At 39.0% G+C, this 22500-nt stretch overlaps 1 protein-coding gene across 13 annotated transcripts in view; it reads left to right on the top strand.

Moving 5' to 3' along the window:
- The window catches only part of LOC111562847 (teneurin-3), a 391758-nt gene that overhangs the window by 251272 nt on the left and 117986 nt on the right, over positions 1 to 22500 (top strand). For all 13 annotated transcript variants that reach the window (XM_055010067.1, XM_055010068.1, XM_055010071.1 and 10 more), the window contains 5 exons: positions 1288 to 1371; positions 2061 to 2185; positions 4485 to 4740; positions 7094 to 7195; positions 8353 to 8547. In XM_055010067.1, the coding sequence (XP_054866042.1) occupies positions 1288 to 1371; positions 2061 to 2185; positions 4485 to 4740; positions 7094 to 7195; positions 8353 to 8547 (762 nt within the window). The remainder of the gene's footprint in view (positions 1 to 1287; positions 1372 to 2060; positions 2186 to 4484; positions 4741 to 7093; positions 7196 to 8352; positions 8548 to 22500) is intronic.

The following is a 22500-nucleotide window of genomic DNA, read 5'->3' as shown; positions in this document are numbered from 1 at the left end:
ACAAGAGCAAAAGGACTCAGAATTAAATTTTCTGCTCGACAAATGAGAGAAATTAAGGACACAGACCGCTGAAGTTTGGTTCTCACTCTCTTAGCCAGTGTTAGCCCTCAATTGCTTTTGCAGATGTTAGGAACAAAATGCTCAGCTCCTGTCATGACGTGTGTGCGAGACAGTTAGGTATTGTGTTACAAGCTATTAACTTCAGTAGAACTGAGCGAGAGGTCAGAAGTGAGTGTTCTTCGTTACAAATAAAGACGCATGAGTGTGACTTGTGTTGTATTGCAACTCACTGGTGTAACAAATGTGCATAATGTTTAAACTACCATAAATATTACATAGATACTCTCTCTCTCTCTCACACACACACACACACACATACACGTCTGAGTCAGTGTTGGTTTACTGAACAGATGTCATGACTGAAACTGTTAAAGTGTAATGTTATGAACAGGAAAGGCCTATGAAATTACAAACTGAACAGCAGTGGAACCATTCCATCTTTCTACCGTCACTGTACAGAGACTGGATAGACACTAAAGAAATACACACAGGTGTGTCTACATTCAGAGTTTACATAACAGCTTCCAGTTTCATTGACTAAAATGTTGCCCTACTTAACCAAAATGTTTTACTGTTCACCAAGACGAATACAACCCATGATTCTTCTATGGCAAGCTTTTAATGCAGTAGAATCAGTAAAAACGGTAAATATCTTTCAGTGTTCACTGTAATGCACTGCCATCAAAGCTTTCCAGGGATTTCACACTGAGGTGGTATTTCAATTGTCTCAACATTTTTCATTGTAACACTACTGACTTATGAATGAGCACTTGGAACATACAAGATGGGGTGACATGGTATGTGTTCAGAGATGCATATGATGAATGCTAGTTTTGTTATTGTCATATATGAAAGCAGATTTTTTTTTCTAGATAGACTCAGGTCTCAGTTTAGACGTTCAGTGACATTATATTGAAATTTAATGGCCCGACAAACTGGACAATCAGATCTTGTGCCTCCTATTATTCTTTCTAAACAAACACTCATACTGAAGTGCAGAAAAGCCATTCTCTAGTCTGCGTTCAATAGTAATCGTTTATCTGCCGATGCCAGCACTTTGGAACAGATAAAACTACTGCCAGTATATTCTTTGCTTGAAATTGTATTTTCCCCTTTGCAGAAGGACTATTACTTGCAATGAGAAACAGAATTATATACATTTTGTGGACTCTCAGTTTGATCTGTTTTTCAGTTTTTTTGTTTTGTTTTGTTTTTAACGCTCTGCAGGCAAGATGTTTCTTCTAGAGAACAACACCATAGACACAGGAGAGGTGGATGTGGGGAGACGAGCCATACAAGACGTCCCACCAGGTTAGTTCCAAACGCATGCTATCACACTTTGCCACACTGTGTTATTTCATTCGTTTATATCAGTGAGGGCAGAGTAGATAATAAAAACAGCTCTAGCTGTTGAATGTGGTAATTAAATGTATGACTAACATCAAGAGGAACTACAGCATATTGTAATAATCATGACTTTTGATTATTTAAAATGTGATGTTATAAATATGGAATGCTACTCTATGGCACTTTAAAATGTGCTAATGAGGAAATAAATTGCCTTTAAAGACGGTTGGCTGCTGCTGTTTATTATTTACATTTTTTTCTGAGCCTCTCTCAGAAACAGGCTTTTAAGATTAAATATTTTGACTGTGTGCAAAAGATTTCATTCTGATGTTTAAAGCATGACATATATTTAAGGAAAAACTGCATCAGTAAGTCACTGTGCTGCATCAGCAGCAATTCCAGGAGATAAAATATGTAAGTGATGAATAATAAATGTCAACACAGCAACTTAGAAATGCAGTGGTTTTTAAAAGGAAAATGTAAACTTGTGTGTTGGGGTCTCAAATCAATGGCTTCTGTATGTTCTTGTGTGTGTGAGCATAATGATTGATGTATTAGAGACAGATGGGCACATTCTAAATGTCAATCACTGAGTTTTTAAATATTTCAATTACTGATAATGACTCTTGCTGGTTTGTTGTTCTTCATCCAAGGTGTGTTCTGGAGGTCCCAGCTATATATTGACCAACCACAGTTCTTGAAATTCAACATCTCCGTGCAGAAAGATGCTCTTGTTGGGGTGTATGGACGCAAAGGCCTAGCACCTTCACATACACAGGTTGGTTGTGTATGTATGCCAAAGTGTGTGCATACACATATAAGCTTACATGTTTGCTTATCTGTATGACTCAACAAATCACAGGGGAGTTTATAGAGACTAAACATTTTCCCGACTTAGTTTACCTAGCCCAAGGGTAATTTGATGGTTTCTGCAGGCAGACTTTCAAAATGAGAATGCATGCGGTTAGATTCACACTATTCATACTGAAAACAGGAAAACACACAGGGCTGATGTTTCGGAAAGGCTGGCTGTGACTTGGCACATTTTATATGTCGTCGCCGTTAGGTTCCTATTCCTGAGATGCGCCGAGCACAGTGGGCGACTCTACTCTGAGGACAGTAAAATAGATGTCATGGTAAAACCGACAATAATGTGGATCATCACCCTGAGATAAGATGTTGTATAAAACAAAGACTATGCTACACTAAAGAAAAAAGAAGACACAATTCATTACAGAAGCTGGGGCACCACCCTAGTCCACTGCTAGAGAGAAAACCCATTAACGGGTTTTCTCTTTAACCGGTGCAATCTTCAACAGAAACTACAGCTTTATTTTCATCTGTATGTCTCAGAAATCTTATCAAGTCAAACCTATGGCTGCCACAGATTAAAGTTCCCTTATATAGTGTTTTAAAAAGCTGCTCTTTAATTAAGCCTTTCTATTTTTGACAAATACTGGAAGTGCTAAATAAACCTTCCTGCCCGAAATATCAAAACCCCAAATCTTGTTGGTAACTCTGCAAGTGTGGCAAGGTCAAGTGCTTAATGGATTTTTAGTTCATAATAAAGCAGATAAGCTTCTTAAAAAAAACTAAACTATTCCTTTAATGACTACATTTACATCTCTGTGTGGCAAATCATGTCCTCTATCAAGAGACTAATCCACTTATCTGTAAAAGACAGCTTCCTGCATTGCCACCGTTATCACAGCTTAATGTTAGCACTTTGGATAAAAGACAAGTGAATGTGTATATCTGTGGCACAACCTCATTCATTCAAGCTTGTATAATGTGTTTTTAGTGTTTCTAGCATTTGTATGTGTTACAGCAGCGCGGGGGAAAAAAAACTGTGATGCTAAGAGTTAGTGATTATGTTGGTGTGTGATTAAAGGAATCAAATTTTATTTGCAAAGCCAAATTAAACCATGAAGTCAAGGGCAAAAATTTAGTCTCAGGATGGTTCTTTAGAAAAAGTTAAATTTTTTATCTTTTTTATGGTTATATAATTTCCCAGAGGTTTAATGCTTTATTGTATATTTTTGTACTTGAAAATTCCTCTCTGTTGTAAAGTTAAACAAATACTGAAGGACAAAATATTGTAAAACAGTAATAGTAATGTTCTGCCTGTAATTCATAGCTTTGTCGTTGTAAGTGTTAAGGGACCAGAACAGAAGTTATTTTATTCATATCGTGTTTTTTAAATTGATTGGGCAATTAATCGGTTATCAGAATTGTTTTCAGCCAAATATTGGAATCGGCCTCAAAAAATCCATATCGGTCAGGTCCTGCTAAACAGCATGTTGGCCTTCTCGGTGGGGAATTTGAATACAAAAAAAAAAATAAATAAATAAAAATACACAAGACAGAACAGTCAACCAACAAACAGTAATATGCACACTCTGCAGGAAGGACTTTTCTTTTCACCGAAGCACTTACAGCTTAAAGTCCCACATTAATGTGAAGCGTGCGTTAGTCTAGGATTCTAACATGAACCTTTAAAGGGGTTTAATAAACACCTTAAGTGTGAAGTATATTGTCTTCTCTCTGGAGTTTGTACATGCAAAATGAAACGTGATTAATTTAGATTAAAAATGAATGATATTTAATTGTGATTAATCAAAATGAATCCACAGCCAACCTGTGGGGGTGTTTCAGAGTCCGATCAATTCCACTGCATATTTAGGTCACATGATTCGGTATCTGCACATAACGTACAGGTGCATGTGTTCACACGAATGCGCTCAACGCAACATCATCTTTTATTAACGATTTTTTCCATCAGAAATAATACAACGCCTGTGCAGCCTTGGCGGAGTACTGCAATCTGTGCTCGATAAAATGTTTACAGTTACTTAAATCCAAGTTCCTCTGGGGGTCATGAATCATCAAGGCAAACTTCATGGAAATCTGACTAGTTATACCATCACTGGACTGTTGGACTGACTAGCATCGCTATCCTTAGCCTTAATGTATTCTTTGCCAGAGCATCAGGACAATGTTGATGTTGGTAATGAAATGTATGTGCTCTTGTTGTGAAACAAAATATGTTCAAGGACTTGTGTATTTTTCTGTTCCAGTATGACTTTGTGGAGCTGCTGGACGGTAGTCGTCTCATTTCCAAAGACAAACGAGCACTCAGCGACACAGACTCAGTAAACGCATACATAGCTGGTTCTCATGAAGAGGAGTCTGGGGTAGGAGCTCGACATGCACGCTCAGTGAACGTACATGAGGCTGGCTTCATCCAGTTCCTGGACACAGGAATCTGGCACCTGGCATTCTACAATGATGGACGCAACACAGAACAAGTCTCCTACAATACCATCATGATAGGTGAGACATGTTTTTATCAAGAAACACAACACATCAAGGAATGGAATGGTGAGTTGCAGTAAGAGTGTGTCAGTGCACTTCCACTTCAGTCCATAACTATTTATGTATGGCGTCACCAGTTAAAGCTGAATAATCCCTGGTAGTCATTACAGAGGTTCAAATGAAAATGTCAGTTAATGTGATGATAATTCAAAAACGTGCAAAACATTGCATGCATTTGAGTTTGTAATTACCATCATTATTACTGATGCTGTTTTTCCTCCCACCTTCACTCAGCACTTAATTGCTGGACAGATATCTTTGTTTTCAGGTCGAGTTATAGGATATCAAGAATAACAAGTAATTTACTATGCCCACATAATCGGGTCTTTTGTACAGACAGGTGAAAAATAAAGCCATGCTTGTAATGCAATGCTTTGTAAGTGTTTGTAAAGATTTTTTTGAAAGTGAGCCTCAACCTTGTTGATCAACTAACCTACAGTTATACACCAGCCACTTTAGATGCATATTTCCAGTTTTGGGTTGGGCCATTTTGCCTTTAGATCAGTTCTTAATGACATAGGTTCAACAAGATGCTCAAATAGGGCTGGGCCATATAGCTAAAACTGTATCATGATACACTGAAGTTTAATTTCATCTAATTTAACTTTAATTTTGGTCAATGTTAATTATTAAGGATATTTTGTATTGACATATTTCTGGTGAAGGCCTGGAATAAAATGTTTATTCTGAATTTTACCTCTTAGGCCTATTTACCAAAGTGCAGTAGTCATCATTTATCTTAATGCAACTGAACTTTGTGTTTTCATGATGTGCTTTCATGGTGATTTGCATCTGACACATTTAAGTGAAACTACTGAACATTCTATCATACAGTTGTATTTGCTATTAATGATCATCTATTGTTGGTACATATGGCTTTCCTTCAATTGACCAGGCCAATACTAGGAACTTATCTCAAAAATTTTGGTCCAAAGTGATGTAATAACATCATGTAGTTGCTGCAGATCTTCATGATGCGAATATTTCATCCCACAGCTTCCCAAAGCTGCTCTAATGGATTAATATCTGAATACAGTTAACTCATTATCTAGCTTAAGAAACCACTCTGAGATGATTTGAGCTTTGTGACTGGCACATTGTCCTGCTGAATGTCGCCATTAGAAGATGTGTAGTGTATACATCAGCAGCAGCCTGAATTGTTAATTTAAGACAAAATGGATCCATGCTTTGTGTTGTTCTGACCCTACCATGTACATGTCGCAGTAGAAATCAAGATTCATTAGAACAGAACGTTTTTTCAAAATTTTATTTTCCTGTTTTGATGATCCTGTTTCTGCTGTAGTCTCCGTTTCCTGTTCCTTCTGTAGCTAACAGGCGTGGTACCCGCTGTATTCTACTGCTTGGAGGTCTGATGTGTTCTGCATACCTTGGTTGTAATGAGCGGTTATTTAAATTACTCTTAAATTCTATCAGCTTGTACCAGTCTGGCCCTTATCCAGACTTATTACAGCAAGCAAGTTCATCCCAGCACTGGCTGGATGTTTTTTTGTTTGTTTGTTTGTTTGTTTGTTTGTTTGTTTGTTTTTTAGACTATTCTCTATAAATCCTCAATATGGACCTACATGTAAATCCTACTAGATTATTGATTACTGAAATACTCAAAGCAGACTGTCTGGTGCACGTAGCCACCAATCAAATTACCCATTTTAAAATTCCTCATTCCCATTCTGATAACTTCAGTAGACCCTCTTTAATATTTCTACATGCCTAAATGAGTTTCTGCAGTGTAACTGGTTGATCAGACAGTTGCTTTAAGGAACACGTGTACCTAATGAATTGGCCAGAGAGTACAGTAGCTGATCAGCACAGATGGGATCACATTTACTATTCCAGATGTGTGATTTTCAATTAATGCTAACTAATATTTCATCTAACGGTAGCATGTAGTAGAAAATTGGAAAGTTCTTCCTGGAAGGGAGGTGTGTGTGTGTGTGTGTGCGTGCGTGCGTGCGTGCATGCGTGTGTGTGTGTGCAAAGGAAATGGCCACTTAGTTACACCAGAGTGTGCACCAATGGTGGTGTGAGAGAGAAGCACAGCGAGAGAGCAAGAGAGAGCAGGGTAATTGGATGTTAGAATGTGTTGATTGGACTGACTGGCTGTAACTACAGCAACCACAGAGGAGCGGTTTGTCAGTCTGCTGTGTGTATGTATGTGGTTGTTATTTCTTAAGATATACAGTTGCATATCTATCCTACCCAATTAATTTGCATCCCTTAAGAAGTCTCTCTCTCTCTCTCTCTCTCTCTCTCTTATTCACACACACTCTTTCTCTCTCTCTCCCTTAATCAGAGTCGATTATGGAGTGTCCTCAGAATTGTCATGGAAACGGTGATTGTCTCTCAGGAATATGCCACTGTTTCCCAGGATTTCTGGGGCCTGACTGCTCTCGAGGTAAACACACACACACACACACACACACACACACACACACACACACTCTGCCACCCATAGAGAGGCAGTAATTGTTGCGAGGTTGTTATCCCAGCAGTGAGTGTGACCTGCACACTGGATGCTGTGCTGTGCTACTGTTCAGTCTCTCTCCCTCCGTCAGTGTATTCCTTTGATAAAAGAGGAACCTTTACCAAAGGAACACACTGACCTTAAAAACTATTTTGCAACAGGATCATCTGTATGTGCTCAGCTACATTGTATAGCCTGAAAGTGGTTTGATCCTTGGTTCATCAATCAAGCAAAGCCACACCAAAACATTTCTCTGCTCAGACCTTGAAGCTCTGAAAGGCAGAAATCTGGAAAATAGAAAAGGGAAAAAAAAAACAGAATTCGTAATTATATCCCCTGCAGCTCTGCTCCATCCCTTCTCTGTCACACCAAACAAGCACAATCATATGCACACACTTCATATAATTTCTTTCAAAGGAAATAGCAGCTACCTACACAGTTTGACTGACCACTGCAACAGCATTGAAGCCAAATAATGTGGGTAGGGGAAGCTGTAGGACGTTTTAGTGATCTGGACCAGCCAAAGGAATGTATACCAGTGTAAGTGTACATTGAATTTAGAATATTTCCATCACTTTATTTTGCTACCAGACTGCCATTTTCACTGTGGGCCTGCGGTTATATTGTTCTCTTCAACAGCAACAGTATCTGTTGGCAATAACAAGGAGTTGTTAGTCTACCATAGTCTTAATTGGCTCTGTTTGTTTGTGTTAAACACATGATCGAGACGGTGGTAGCAACTCTGTGAGGTAAAATGACGATGTCTTCTGTCAAAAGAGTATGGTGGCTTTACAAAGAACAATGTAACAGCTAAAATCAAATTAGAGCACTTGATTTGCGATATGTTGAGAAGTAATTTTTGAATTTTTGCCTCGTGCTGCCAAAAAAGTACTGCCTATCCGAGCTTTACAGGAACACTTAAGTTCTCAAGATTGCAACAGCATTTTATTTAATATGAATCCATCTAATTAGTAGTTTGAACAGATGCAGTAGACTTTGGCTAACTTTAGGATTCACGTTTGTGACTCAATCATCCTATGAAGCAAGCATGTCTAACTGATCTATCCTCCCGCATGTGTCTAATGTAGCGGCCTGTCCGGTGTTGTGCAGTGGTAACGGCCAGTACTCCCGTGGCCGCTGCCAGTGCTACAGTGGGTGGAAAGGCACCGAGTGTGACGTGCCAGCCAACCAGTGCATCGACATCCACTGTGGAGGACACGGTATCTGCATTATGGGTGCCTGCATCTGTAATACCGGTTACAAGGGCGATAACTGTGAGGAAGGTAAGACAATTTGTTCAAAAGAATAGGAACACTGGTCACATATGGTTGTAGCAGTGTGTGAGTGTGAGTGTGTGTAGTATAATTCATCCCATGTTATGATCTTTCTCTGTCACACTTACATGAATATCAACTATTTGGCAGCTAAGTAGATAATAAAAGATTTGAAGTTGTTTTATAAATCTTACAAGCTATTAATCCCACTGACCTGCATGTATTAGCTGAAATCCTGCCTGCTACTAGCTGACAGGTTGCTTACTAAGATCGTGTTACAGCTACATGGTAAATTAATTTACTCTAATCTGATGCACAAATACACATCCATGATTACTGTCCAACTGCTGACAGGTAGTTGGCTAAAATACGTTACACGCTATACGCTACACTAATTCAGTGTGCATTAATCAATACTAATCTGCCGTTTGGACACACACACACACACACATAAATACACAGGCCTACAACAACACAGAAAGTGACACTCTTTTCTTTCACATCGCCAACGTGTGTATAAATGTACGCCATCCACACAAAGGCGTGCATGTACTGCATATACATACGCACTCACACAAATATGCAAATACATTTCACAGGAGACAGTAACCAGATTAGTTTCAGATTAGTTCAATCCTCAGTCACACTAATCCTTTGTGAGTGAGTATATGAGAGAGACAGAAGGCGAGAGTGAGAGGGAATTTGTTCTGGACAACAAAGCCCCTGTGTTCCTGTGTGTGTGTGTGTGTGTGTGTGTGTGTGTGTGTGTGTGTGTGTGTGTGTGTGTTCTTGTTTTTGCTACCTCGTGGGGACTTTGGCCTGACTACACACAAACTGGTGGGGACTCGTGTCCCCGTGGGGACCAAAAATGAGGTCCCCACGGGCAAACCACCACCAGAGGCTTCAAAACTTTATTTAAACATGCCTGGTGACATTTTCTCAAAAGTCCTCATGGGGCTGTTCCACCTGAAAAAATGTGTGTGTGTGTATCTCTATGCGACCTTAGTGGTCACACAGCGCTACTGCAGTCCCCATCAGGTAGATGTTCTGGTTCTGTGTGTCACTACTTGTCACCGATTGTCCACTCGCGTGCGCCGCCTACAGGTCAAAAGTAGTATTGCAGGTTGGGCATACATTTTAAACCTTGTGTTTTTTTGAGCAGAGATACACAAGATTTAATTGCTAAATATATAATAATAATAATAATAATAATAATAACAAACAAAATAAAAATAAAATTTACAGGTTGAATGTGTTATCACATGTATTGACATATTCTTTAAATGCATGAATCACCTTTATGAAAGGTTGAATATTAGAATAGAATTAAACTCAAATGTTTTTGTTTTAGGATATTTGAGTTCAAATATTTGGAAGTACATTGAATTAGTAGTAGAAAGAGTTGTTGTAGATTGGTGTTTTACCTTAGTAATTTATTAGCTATAGTTTCATATCTGATGAATGCCAACAGTGAGTAAATACAACCACATTCAGTATACATTCTTTAGGAATCCCAAGAGTGGTAGTAGTTGTGATATTGTATTAATAATAATATAATTCTTCATGCTACCTTTGTGATTTGCCTAACTTGCCTTTTCCATGTGTCTCAGGCTTCCTGTGTCTGCTTGTTCTACCTCACTGCCACCCTGCCTGCCATTCTGCAACCCTCCTTCATTAACCCTGCTAGACAACAGTCACCTGTCTGCCTGCTTGCCTCTGCCATCACCAAATCCCTCACCCAACCATGATCCTACTGACCTTTTCCCTCATTAAAGTCACCTTAGATGTTAAATGCTGTGCCTGAGTCTACTTTTAGGTTTTCCATTCAACTGAAGCAATAGCAATTAGGGATGAGTGAATATAGTGTTATCTGTATCTGTATTCGCATTTGTTTAACCAGTCACACTAACCGTGACCTAAAGTGGTATTTTTGCCCAATATTAACGTTTGTTGATCAGGGATTGTTATATTTGTTACTTACAGTTACTTTGCTGTTCACAGAACAGCCTCAGAATTGAGCTTCAGATCTGTCCACCTATCCTCCAGCATGCTGCATTACCCTCTAATACATAAAAATAAAACCTGATAAACAGAATTCAGCATGCAGAAATCAGATCACCAACTACTACAGAGGTGGTTATGTAATTCATCATGAGCTCCAGCTGAAAGTAGATTCAATCTACAAAATTAAAGAGAAGATTAGTTTCAAGTTTAGAATAAAAACTTGAGCCTGGTTTCAAACAAGGAACCTTTCACATGAAAGGGCTTTAATCCTTTGGATATAGTTTCTTAAGTCAACATATGGTTTATACTGATGCTAAGTCAGACCAATGAGAATTGCTGTCAGCACTGAACTGCGTGGTGAGAAGCGCTGTTACAGCAACACGGAGTAACAAGAATCACATCCCAGACAGAAAGAGTCTCCTGATGAACACAGATAGTGAGGGGTTACAGTCGGCGGACATTCATGTCTGGAAAAAGTACAATATCCGTACTGGATAACTGTTTCATCCCAATATCCGGCTTATCACTAATAACAAGTGATAGTCCTCCATAGTAAAAATAGAAGTCCACAAATTTTAAAACCCTTTTAAAATGAAGATTATTTGAGAGTGTGGGGTCAAGCTGCAAAAACCCAAACCTCCTGGAAACATCCAGAGGACCACTGTCAACAGCTCCAACAGGTTGTTTAAGGCTCTTGTAAATATTGTGATGCTAAATAAAGAGCATATTATACAGAATGGAAGTGGACAACTATTCAAATTGTTCTGCTGATGTGCACATTCACACAACACAGTTTTTATAGATCCCAACTTTGGTTTGGGAAGTAGAATAGGCCAATGCATCTTTCAGGCCTCGTTTGGAAAGCACACAACAATTATAGATAAGGCCCCAGACACCTAGCCTGGCACACCCTGACCAATTCTCATTGAAGAATGAGTTAAAACCTGGAATTGTTTAACTGACTTATGGCTCGTGCATAAATTTGTGCCACTCTCTCTCTTCGGAGTGCCATCTGCATTCTGCTGCTGTATAATGATGAATATATGTAACAAAATCAAAGAAGAAACTCTAGAAGAAAGAAACAAACAGCTGTCTCTCTGGTTTATTTGCATACAGCACAGTTAAGTGAGAGCTGATCACGTCTGGTCACTCAGAGTACAGTGTACACATTTAAATACCAGGTTTGAACAGATGCACTCTGTTGCCATGCAGTCCTGATGGGCTAGGTGGGCCCCCCAACAGCGGTTGGGCCCTGGTGCATTGCAGCAGTTGCCTAGCTGGCAGTTTTATGACTGGGTCATGTAATGGATGCTGACTGATGATAATGTTTTGTTCTTCTATATTGACGCACAGCGTAGCCTCCAATTCAGTAGCGTTATCATCATGCAGTGTACACACAGCAAACTTGACTTCATAGCCAAGTAAATGTTTGGCTTGCAATGAACTTATAGGACTGGAAATCATGCAGTATATGTATTCCTGCCATTAGGAGAGCCTCCAACTTGTTGGAAAATGCTTTCTATTGAGGAAATTCTAGGCACAAAAGCTCAGGTGAATTTTGACGGAGGCCTTGGATTCTGGATGCCAGGCTAACAGCCATCTAAGAGTTTAGCAAAAGGGAAAGATTGATGGGAAATAGTGGCCTATTGACTGAAAATGCTTTCATCGCCTGAACCACCAAGGCTGGGAGGAGTTATGAAAAACAGGCAGGTACATTTGGTTGGCCTATGCGCTAAATGATAGAGAAACTTTAAGGCTCCATCAGGAGAGGCCATGTCTCTGAAGCAAACAGGACTGTAGGACCCAAATAGAGATTTCTGTTGATTTTCTTGCATTCTTTCTTTGTATTAGTATGTGGATGTGAATGGAAAAGAGTGTCAGTGTGCATGTGTGCCTTTGGGAGAATGCATGGCCATAAGTGTGTTTACCCCAACCTCGAGTAGACCAGACAGTCTTAACTTCACCTGACTCAGGAAGTTGCAATTGGAGCCCAAGGAGAAGGCTTAAAAAGCAGCTGCCACAGCATCTGGGTGTAGCTGAGGAAGGCAAGCAGTTTTTTTGACCATGTGGCTGCATCAAGGAACTAGGTCTGTTTAAAGACTCTTTAGTTTAAAGATTTTTTAAAATTTTATTTCAACTTATCTGTAATTCATCAACAATTAATGCAATAAACGGTCATTGGGACCGGCTGGATCTACTTCTACTCCTCATCTTTTATCTGCATGTGTCCAGACTAAATCCATCTCAGCCATCTGTAGTAGCCAAGCAGCAGACTAAAGGGATTTTCTGAAATTGCTACTACAAGGACACTCATTCCCTTAATGTTGCTAATGGACAAGAACATTGCAAACAGTGTGAGAAGGAGATGCTGGATCAAAGGCCAAGAAGTCTATTGATCTAGCATTAAGAAGTACTGTAAGGGTAGATGTGGGAGAATGACATGTTGAAATATGGCTAGTGCTGTTACAGTGATTTATAAAAGCATGTGCAATAGTGGATCCACTTTTTATAATTATTGATTAAAGTGTTGGTTCTGGTAGCCCTGTTAGCAGACCAGCTAGATGAGTCAGCATGTGAAGAAGCATACATGCTAACAGCATGCAAATGATCTTATCTGAATTAAAGTGTTAGCACAGGTAATCCTGTTGTGTTTTTAATGGAAACTTGGTTAGGTCACAGGTGAAAAGTCTGTGACATGCTTTGGTGAAAATACCCTCAAGTTGCACAGCACCCCTCTCTCTCAGTGTAAACAGCCCTGTTCAACATACTCTGTTTTAGAGCTTGTTCCTGTCATACTGATCCACTGCTCTCCTCTTCCATCTCTTCACTCATTCAACATAATGCTAGTGTGTCTGGTGCTTGTGAGAAAAACTGCACCTTTCATAGTGATAGCTCTAAGTCTGTGGATGAAAATACTCATAGGAGGCATGGTAAAATCCTCATGGAGACTCTGATGTCACAGAGGGACTCAGAATCTAAATGGATGGTTGAATCACATGATCGTTGACTGAGTCAGCTCACAAAAAACTCACTAGGTTGTCTTACTTTGAACAGACAGACACGCTAGAGACCTATATTTAAGTGTACAAGCACTGAAAAAGGAACATTTCCATGATATGCCCCCTCTGAATCCATCATTAAGAAATGGAGGGAATATAGTACATCCTTTAATTTGCCTAGAGTAGGCTGTTCTCACAAACTGAGTGACCATGCAAGAAGGAGACTAGTGAGGGAGATCATCAATGGCTACCCAGAGTTAAAAGCTTCAGGAGTTGAACACCTGCTACCTGTTACATGTTGTACATGTTGGTGTGCACAAAATTGCATAAACCTTAAGTTTTAAGAGCCCTAGAAGCCCACAAGCTCTTATAGATAAATTGTAATAATATTAATTAATAAAGATTAATATAAATGGCACAAATTATGAAATTGGTAACATTGAGAAATGAGTTCTATTAATTCATTATTTTATTTGTTCATGTATTTAAACCTTGTACAATTACATTTCAGCTGACAGCTGCCATTCATTCTCTTCCTGCTCCCAGTCTCAGTAACACCTGAGCTGTCACACAGAACCGGACTTTTGGTGTCCCCACCCCGACCATGTCCTTCCCCCACCCCACTGTGTTTTTCAGCCAGAGGGACCTAACTGTGTGGGTTCGGCTAATCGACCATGTTGCTGATGTCAGCTAGTAAAGCAGTCCCTGCTAAATGATACAGATAGCTAAAGATAATATCTAAACCAACTTATTTTCCCCATTTACTGGCTACTCTGAGTTAGGTCTCTCTTGAGAATGAGACTCAATGTCTCAATGAGACTACCTCTATAAATAAAGGCTAAATAAAATAAAAAAGCTTCAGGAGCTGAACACATGTTGTATGTACATATTGGTGTGCACAAAATTACATAAACCTTAAGTTTTAAGTGCCCTAGAAGCCCCCACAAGCTCTTACAGACAAAATATAATGATAATATTAATGAATAAAGATTAATATAGATGGCACAAATTAAGAAATTGCTAATATTGAGAACAGAGTTCAATTTATTTTCCCCATTCACTGACTACAAGCCAAACTGCACAGGCTGGTGGGCTGAGGATGCGTTTGTTTTGTGAAAGGGGTGACCCAGCAGTCTCTTCCTGTTTGTGTCACTACATGCATTGATTCAATGGTGTAAGCTGTGTCATAAATGAAGCGCTCCTTTTCTCCTGAACGCGGCAGTCTGAGGTGGTCACAGGGCAGCTAGCTCTCACCACAGTGAGCTAGAAGCTACACAGAAATGGTGAGTAAATATATTTTACTGACTCCTGACATAATACTGTGAAGTTTACTGCATACTGTAGGCGCTTATATGACAGCATTAGAGTGCTTTGTTGCAGCGGAATGCAGTAATTTAACCGGGATGTTAGCTAATGCTAGCTAGTTTCAGACGTTAGCACATGCTAGTTAGCGAATGCTAACTAGCTTCTGACATTAGCACGTGCTGCAATGACAAGTAAGATAGCATGTTTTCATGAAAAATCTGCACTAGGAGATAACTGGAAAGGATCATTTTTACTGCTATCATGGATAGTCTAAGTACAGAGAAAAACAGGTCTGTGTTTGTGTGGTCTGGATCTGCTCAGTATAAGCTTTGCCCAGAGATAATCTCTGTTAGGATTTGGAACTATATTCATTATTTTAGACTTAAACATTGTGCAGCTGTAATGTAAAAAATGACATTTAGTTTGTGAGCTAATACTGTAATTAGCATACCACATGACAGCTGCATGTGATCTACACTGTCAGTCAATAAAACATTTGATTTGAAAATATTTTAGTTTTACTGTTTGACTTTTTATGAATACACAATCCCTGAAGTCCTCTCATGTGAGTACTCAGACTATCGTGTCTAGACTTCATGAATACAACTGAATGCAGTAAACACCACAAATTGCTCAGGCATTTCAATTTTAAAAAATAGCGCAGATTCATTTCACAGTGTTAATGACATCAGTAACTGGACCTTAAAGTGGAACTTTTGATGGCAGGAGGACGGTCCAGGTTTTTTCACCACCTGATGCCACCTTGGAGTGCACAGGTATGAATGAATATCCTCTATCCTCTCACACTAACAGTACCAACTAGCTGTAACCCATCCTATAATGATGATTTTGTGGTATTGAGGTTTGTACTTGTTTCTTAGAGTATTAAATGCTAAAAAATATTTTTATTTTCTTAAATTCTGTTGCAGTGTCTGACGTAATGCCCAGTATGGCCTTTCAGAAGGAACAGAAGACAGAAGTAAGAATCTTTGGTTCTTAAATTCAGTTACTAATTCAGAAGCATTCCAATGAGTTGTGAGCCCACCTTCACTCTTCACTACACATAATAGATTTAAATATAACACATATTTTATCTTAAAGGGGGAGTGTTGGTTTTATTGGCACTGAAGCACACCTGTGATGAACACATGTGCACAATGCATTGCAGACAGGGTGTGTAACCAATGTGAAAAGTTTGCAATATTATTTGTCAGCTGTATAACTGACCATCAAACACTGTATGAATAGTTTGATGTTCAGTGTCAACATAATGATCTCATGATGCATGAATATAAAAATTTGATCATGGTGGCACATGCACACATTATTGTTGTCTACACAGTGTGCAAACAAAGAAATAATTCTGTGCTGCATTTTCACCTTTACTACAGTAAATAATAGACTGGAGAAAATTCACAATGCCACTATCATACACCTATTGACAGCTACTGGAAGGTGGTGTGTTTTCTTTGATGTTACTGAGTTAATGAGTTGGAGTCATGGATCAATCAAACCACCTCAAATGTCAAAACGATAAGTGGACCATTGTGTCTGTTTTTATTGTCTCTCTTGCACGACATACACTGTATGCATGTATGAATTTCAACTTGGTTATGCAGACTGCAAATATTCTATTTCCTCACTTGGCGAAAAGAAGACCTGGTACACAGCACTATGGTTATTATATATATATCTATATATATATATATATATATATATATATATATACTATATATACTATATATATATATATATATATATATAAAGAAATATTCACGTTTGGGTAGAAATCTTTTGTTCCCCAGTCTTTCATACTGTAAAGTCAAATGTCCCACAAATGCCACAAAAATATGATCTTGAAATAAAAAACAAAACAGGGATTTGGCTACACAGCATTCTTAAACTTATATTTTGTGTGTTGTAGGTTCAAAGTCGTTGGATGCATCGCATTCAAAAACTGAGAGAACATCATGTTGTTTGTGAAGATCGCTATGAGAAGGCGCAAGCAATGAGGTTAACCGAGGAGAGGGAGAAGACTTTGCTTTTACATCATCGCCTAAATGCAACGGTTAGTAGAGTTACACGTTCTTATAACTGTTACAGAAGCACGTGATGAGTAAACTTTATTATAATAAGTAATTATGACTTCAGTTGCAGCAAATTAGCTTTGTAATTCAAAGTCATCTTTGAGGCATCTTTCAGAAATGCCCAGCACACTGCAGTAATCTGAACTGAATGAGAGCAGGTTGTGATACCTGTGATGTGCAGTGTTGGGGTACTGGCCCTTAATCTAGTATATTTCACACTACATGCTCTACACAGGGAACCACAGGAACCCTCAATTAAAATTTTTCAATGGGTATCCTGATCATTTTTACTGTTACATTATGTTATGCATGCTATTTAATTGATTTCACAACCAGTGGATGTAAAAAACGTGCATTTTGTTGACCGTCTCATATTTATTTCATAGAAACTTCAAAAAGAGTGCTCCAATGACAGCGAGGGTACAGTGATTGTTGACCACACCAAGGATACCAGTGTCCCTGAGCTCAAAAGAGCAGACAGCATCATTGTAAGTACATCTATAAAACTTAATATGCTGTAGGTCATGGTATAATATAAGTAATGAACAGAGGACAAGGCAAATGAACAGCCACTTACCGATTGTCTGAAAATAACATTACAGTAATTGCAGTAGTTGAATTTCTGGCATTTTCATCTAAAACCGTGGTCCTACATCTTCAGGTGTCATCAGGTATGGAGGTGACTGTTGAGTGAGTAATTGTGGCATTTTTTTACACTGCCTTTTGATTTTGGGAGTATTCCTCCTTAATTCTGGCTCAGTGTTCTGTATAAATGCCTCAGAGACTGAGTTGTGGATTCATTTTGTTCCACCTTTGACCCAGTGGAGGCAGTAACAGAGCTGGAACAGCTTTGTGAATGGGATGCCCTGGCGTTCCATAACCAGATGTGATTTTGATTAAATCATCTGCTCCATTGCACATTATTTTCAAACAATTTTTTATGAATTTTATCTAATTAGTATATGATCATGCTGTCAAACAATTAATTGCTGCACAGTAATCACATGTGCACTAACACAAAATAAGTTACTGTTACTTACACAAGTCCAGTAGTCTCCTGTCAGGGCAACATGTTTGGCTACAGCTATATCCTCATGCTTTTTTCCTTTACAGTTTCATAGAGCCAATGAATTTTGACATTATTGTGCCTCTTGATGGAGCCTTGTACAATGCGTCTTGAGAGGCAACTAGCTTCTGTCAGCATAAAATGAGCTTGCAGAAAACATGCATTTCTTTAATTCAGTTAATATTTCAGAGACTGGGAGTCAAAAATTTGACTTTTGTTTAGATGTCAAAATGCCTTTAACTGTGTGTATATTCTACCAAGGAAACATGGCAGGACACAGGCGTTGTACATTAAATGATTATATTTCCTTATAACACTTTTATGTTCCTTCTAACTTCCACACATACATTGGTCTTCTGAAAATTTCTAAATAATCTGATCACATTTTTGATGTATTTGGGTTTCTTAGGGCCTTAGAAGTTTTAAATATGTTACTTAGCTGAGGCCATGCATGCAAATCCCTGCTTTCTCTATACTAAAATGCTTATTTATTAAAGCTGTTGTGTTTGCAGACAAATCCAGGGTTAAAAAGAAATCCACTGCAGACGACGCTGGACAAAACAGATCCATATCCAGCCCAAGGTAATATTATTTCAAGGGGTCCGGGGTTTATTGTCCTTCAACATGTTAAGATATCAAAAAATGAAATCTGTTACTCAGGAACAGCAGCGTACCAAAACTAGTAGTATTTTGCAAGATATCATAGTTAAGGTTTAAGAATAGTTCAGAGGACAGATTTAAATCAGAAAGTTCATAAGCTGCACTGTAGCCTCGTTGTTCTAGCTTTGAGGCTAGACAGCCTGCTACCTGCAGGGAGGAGAGTGAGCAGTTTGAGGTTTTCAATGATACATGATGCTTTGCTTGTCATTGAGTTTGCCTTGACTTTTGAGAAGTAGGTGAAACACCAAATCTCAGTGCTGCTTATTCCTGGTCCTGGGAACCCACTGTCCTGCATGTCTAAGATGTTTCCCTCATCCAACACACCTAATTCAAATGATCTGCTTGTTCAGAAGTTGTTCAAAAGTCTGATAAATATTCATTAATTTGAACTGGGAAACATCTAAAACATGCTGGACAGTGGCTCTGAAGGACCAGGACTGAGAAACACTAGTCTAGATGATGCAATGTAGCCACAAGACATGAGAGATGTGTCTCAGGAGGCAGTGTGCCATTCAAACCAGTTAGCCTGTTTTAATTTTGTGGCCAGTTGGGTTAAACCCAATGTTTTTCTCAATTTTGTTCTTTTATTTTAATAGGAAGGTTGGATAAAAAGATGCCACTGGGAGGTCACACAACAACAAGCAGAAGGTAAGCTGTTTAAAGTTTTCTGCAGTGGGTTGTGAAGGGGCTAGCTTCCTCTGGTGTTTAAAAAGCCATAGCACTGTTACAGGTCTGATGGCTTGAGACAGCATTGAGCTGGTATTAATGTCGTAGCACATCTGTGTATTTTTAACTTTTAAAGGACTATTAATTTACTGTCCCATTTTACTTAGGAAAATCTAAAGCTAAAAGGAGGAAGTGGACTGAGGAAGAAATCCAGGCTGTGGAGAGAACCTCATGGAGAAATGTGGCAGGGAGTGAAATTTTATGTGAAAAACCGCATTCATGCATTAAAGAGAGACTCTGCACAACTAAGGTAAAGTTGGACATTTATGATGTTGCTGCCAGTTGGAAGATTCTTCATTCTGCTAGTTACGGTTATTATACAGCATAGTTATGTTGGAGTCTGTAAAGTTTGGAAGCACTGATTCTGTTTCAGGCTGAAACAGGCTGAATCGCTTGTTTGAGAGCATTACAGCTTGTACTGTGGGAACAGTTTTTTATGCCACACTGTTGCATGCCCCTTGTTTGTGCTTTACAGTAAACATGTGCATTAAACAGGTTGCGGTTACTGAAACTAATATCTGAACAATGTTCATTTATCCATTTCACACAATTGTGATCCTGTGAATTCTACATAATTTCAGAAATATCCAGAAAATATTGTGCACTTGTTGCCCAGAATTATTTGTTAAAGGAAAACTCTTTAATACAAACATTTTATTTAGTGTAGTCTGATGTGCACAGATCATTAATCAATATGTAATTACAGCAAAGACTTAACAGTAAGTATACACAAATTCAACATAAAAATAACGAACAGAAATATGCAAAGAAGACAGCTATCTGTGTTTTCAATAAAACTATTAATTCTAAATATTAAACTCCACTGCTTACCTTATACAGGGTTTAAATATATAGAAATAAAAAGTCTTCACAGAAGTGACACCTACTGGTGGTTTATGGTATGACATAATGGGAACGTCCCCACAAGGGTGAAAGACCTGACAAAAACAAATTTTTGAAATTTTAATAATTAAGGTGATTTCAGAGAGACCAAGGTCCCTCCAAAAAATCTGACTCAAAATCAATTTTTTATGACTTACAAAACGCCTGTAATTCATGTTTGAAGTGAGGTCCCCATCGAGCAGGTTCCAGAAAACGGCAAAAATTTCGTCCCCACGGGGTAGAAAAACACGTATGTGTGTGTGTGTGTGTGTTGCAGGCCACAGGAGGTTGTGTTAATAAAGCTGAGAGCCTCCGAAAGGCTGAACCACTTTGTTTCCTTTCGGCAGCTCTGCACATCTGTGTGTGTTTCAAGCAACCGTGTGTGTGTTTTATTCCGCAAATACAACTCTGTGAGCGTGTATCATTCTGTGTGTGTATATATATTACACGTGCACATGTACAGTAGGTGTTTATGTGCGTAAAATAGTATGTAACGCATCACTTGTATCCCCGAGCTCCATAAATGGGAGGAGAGAGACCACCTGAGTCTGACATGACAAATGGGCTGATGCTAATAACACATGGTGGTCACAGAAGTAGTAAGAGTGAGTGTGTGTGTGTGTGTGTGTGCTAAATCTCTCAAGCTTTATTGCATTGCAGGTATATGAGTGTCTGACTCTGTACACATTTGCACAGTTGCAGGTATTTATGTTGTGCAGCTTATTCATCTTACATCTAGCATGAGCTCTATGTCATGTGTAGTGTATGCGTGTCTGTGTGTGTGTGTGTCTGTGTGAGAGAGAGAGAGAGAGAGAGAGAGAGACAACTGGGGCAAGGTTAAAACATATTTATCCAGCTGTTGCAGGTGGACATTCTTCATGTTTAGAGGATGATCCATGGAGCTGTCTACAGACCGCCCTGCTTCGCCTAACAGCCTCCCACATTAAAAAAAAAAAAAAAAAAAATTGTGGAGAGACTGGAAACTGCTGGGTCGGTCCTGGTAAAAACTCCCTCGGTAAATATACTGCCCAGCCAAAAAAAAAAAAACATGTTGGACTGCCTTTAGCTTTGAGTATGGCACTCATTTGATAAGCTTCTGCAATGTCACAGCATTTATTTCTGTCCAGAGATGCATTAATTTTTCACCAAGATCTTCTACTGATGATGGGAGAGTCGGACAAAGTCTTCTCCAGAACATCCCAAAGGTTCTCAGTGGGGCTGAGGTCTGGACTCTGTGGATGACAGTCCATCTCATGCTCCCTGATCCACTCATTCTCAATGTGACCCCATGAATCCTCATCGTCATCTAGGAACATGAAGAAAACCTCTACTGATGTAAAGACCTGGTCATTCAGTATCTTCAGGTATCAGCTGACCTCATTCTTTGGGAACATAACGTTGGTGAACCTGACCAACCCCAGATCATAACCCTAACCCCCACAGGCTGGTAGACACTAGCCATGATGAGTGCATCACTTCATCCACCTCTCTTCTTACCCTGATGCCCTCATCACTCTGGAACAGGGTAAATCTGGACCCATCAGACCACATGAACTTCTTCCATTCCTCCAGAGTCCAATCTTTATGCTCCATAGCAAACTGAAGCCTTTTTGTCTGATTATCCTCACTGATCAGTTTTCTTAGAGCTACAGCTGTTTAGTCCCAATCCTTTGAGTTCCCTTCATGTGGAAATGTTCTTACGTTCACTGTTAATCATGAGAGTTCTACTGTTGATTTCCTACAATCATCTAAGAGTTTGTTCCTGGAAACTGATGGTTCTTTTAAAAAGTAGCTTCTGATGCTGTTTTACCACTACTACACTGCACTACTTTTGTGTAAAACCTTTTAAAATCTACTTGTCATTCAAGACCAAAGCAAGCTTTTGGATACTATCGTGACACCAGTGGTACATCACACTTTACATAACATTTTTTTCTGGATTAGCTGATGAATCGATGAAGTAGAGGAAGCAGAATTTGTCACAGACCAAACTTATTTTCTAGTCTGTTGTGTAGCTCATTGCTCTCAAATTTTTCCATCTTTTAAAGGTTGGTATTGTATCCATAGAGTCCATGTAAAGAATGGATAGCATCCGATTCTGAGTGTGAAGCAAATGCAAAAATGTTTTAAACCTGTGTTCTTTCAACAGTCAGAAGGGGGCGACTCCTCCGTTGCAAGAAGAAGTCTGACTGAACAGAAGTCTATGAGAAAATGACTCATTTCTCACTTGACC

Source organism: Amphiprion ocellaris, chromosome 4 (assembly GCF_022539595.1).
Source record: "Amphiprion ocellaris isolate individual 3 ecotype Okinawa chromosome 4, ASM2253959v1, whole genome shotgun sequence".
In the NCBI taxonomy this organism is placed as follows: domain Eukaryota; kingdom Metazoa; phylum Chordata; class Actinopteri; family Pomacentridae; genus Amphiprion; species Amphiprion ocellaris.
Note: the sequence above shows the minus strand (reverse complement) of the source record. Positions and strands in the feature narration are given on the sequence as shown.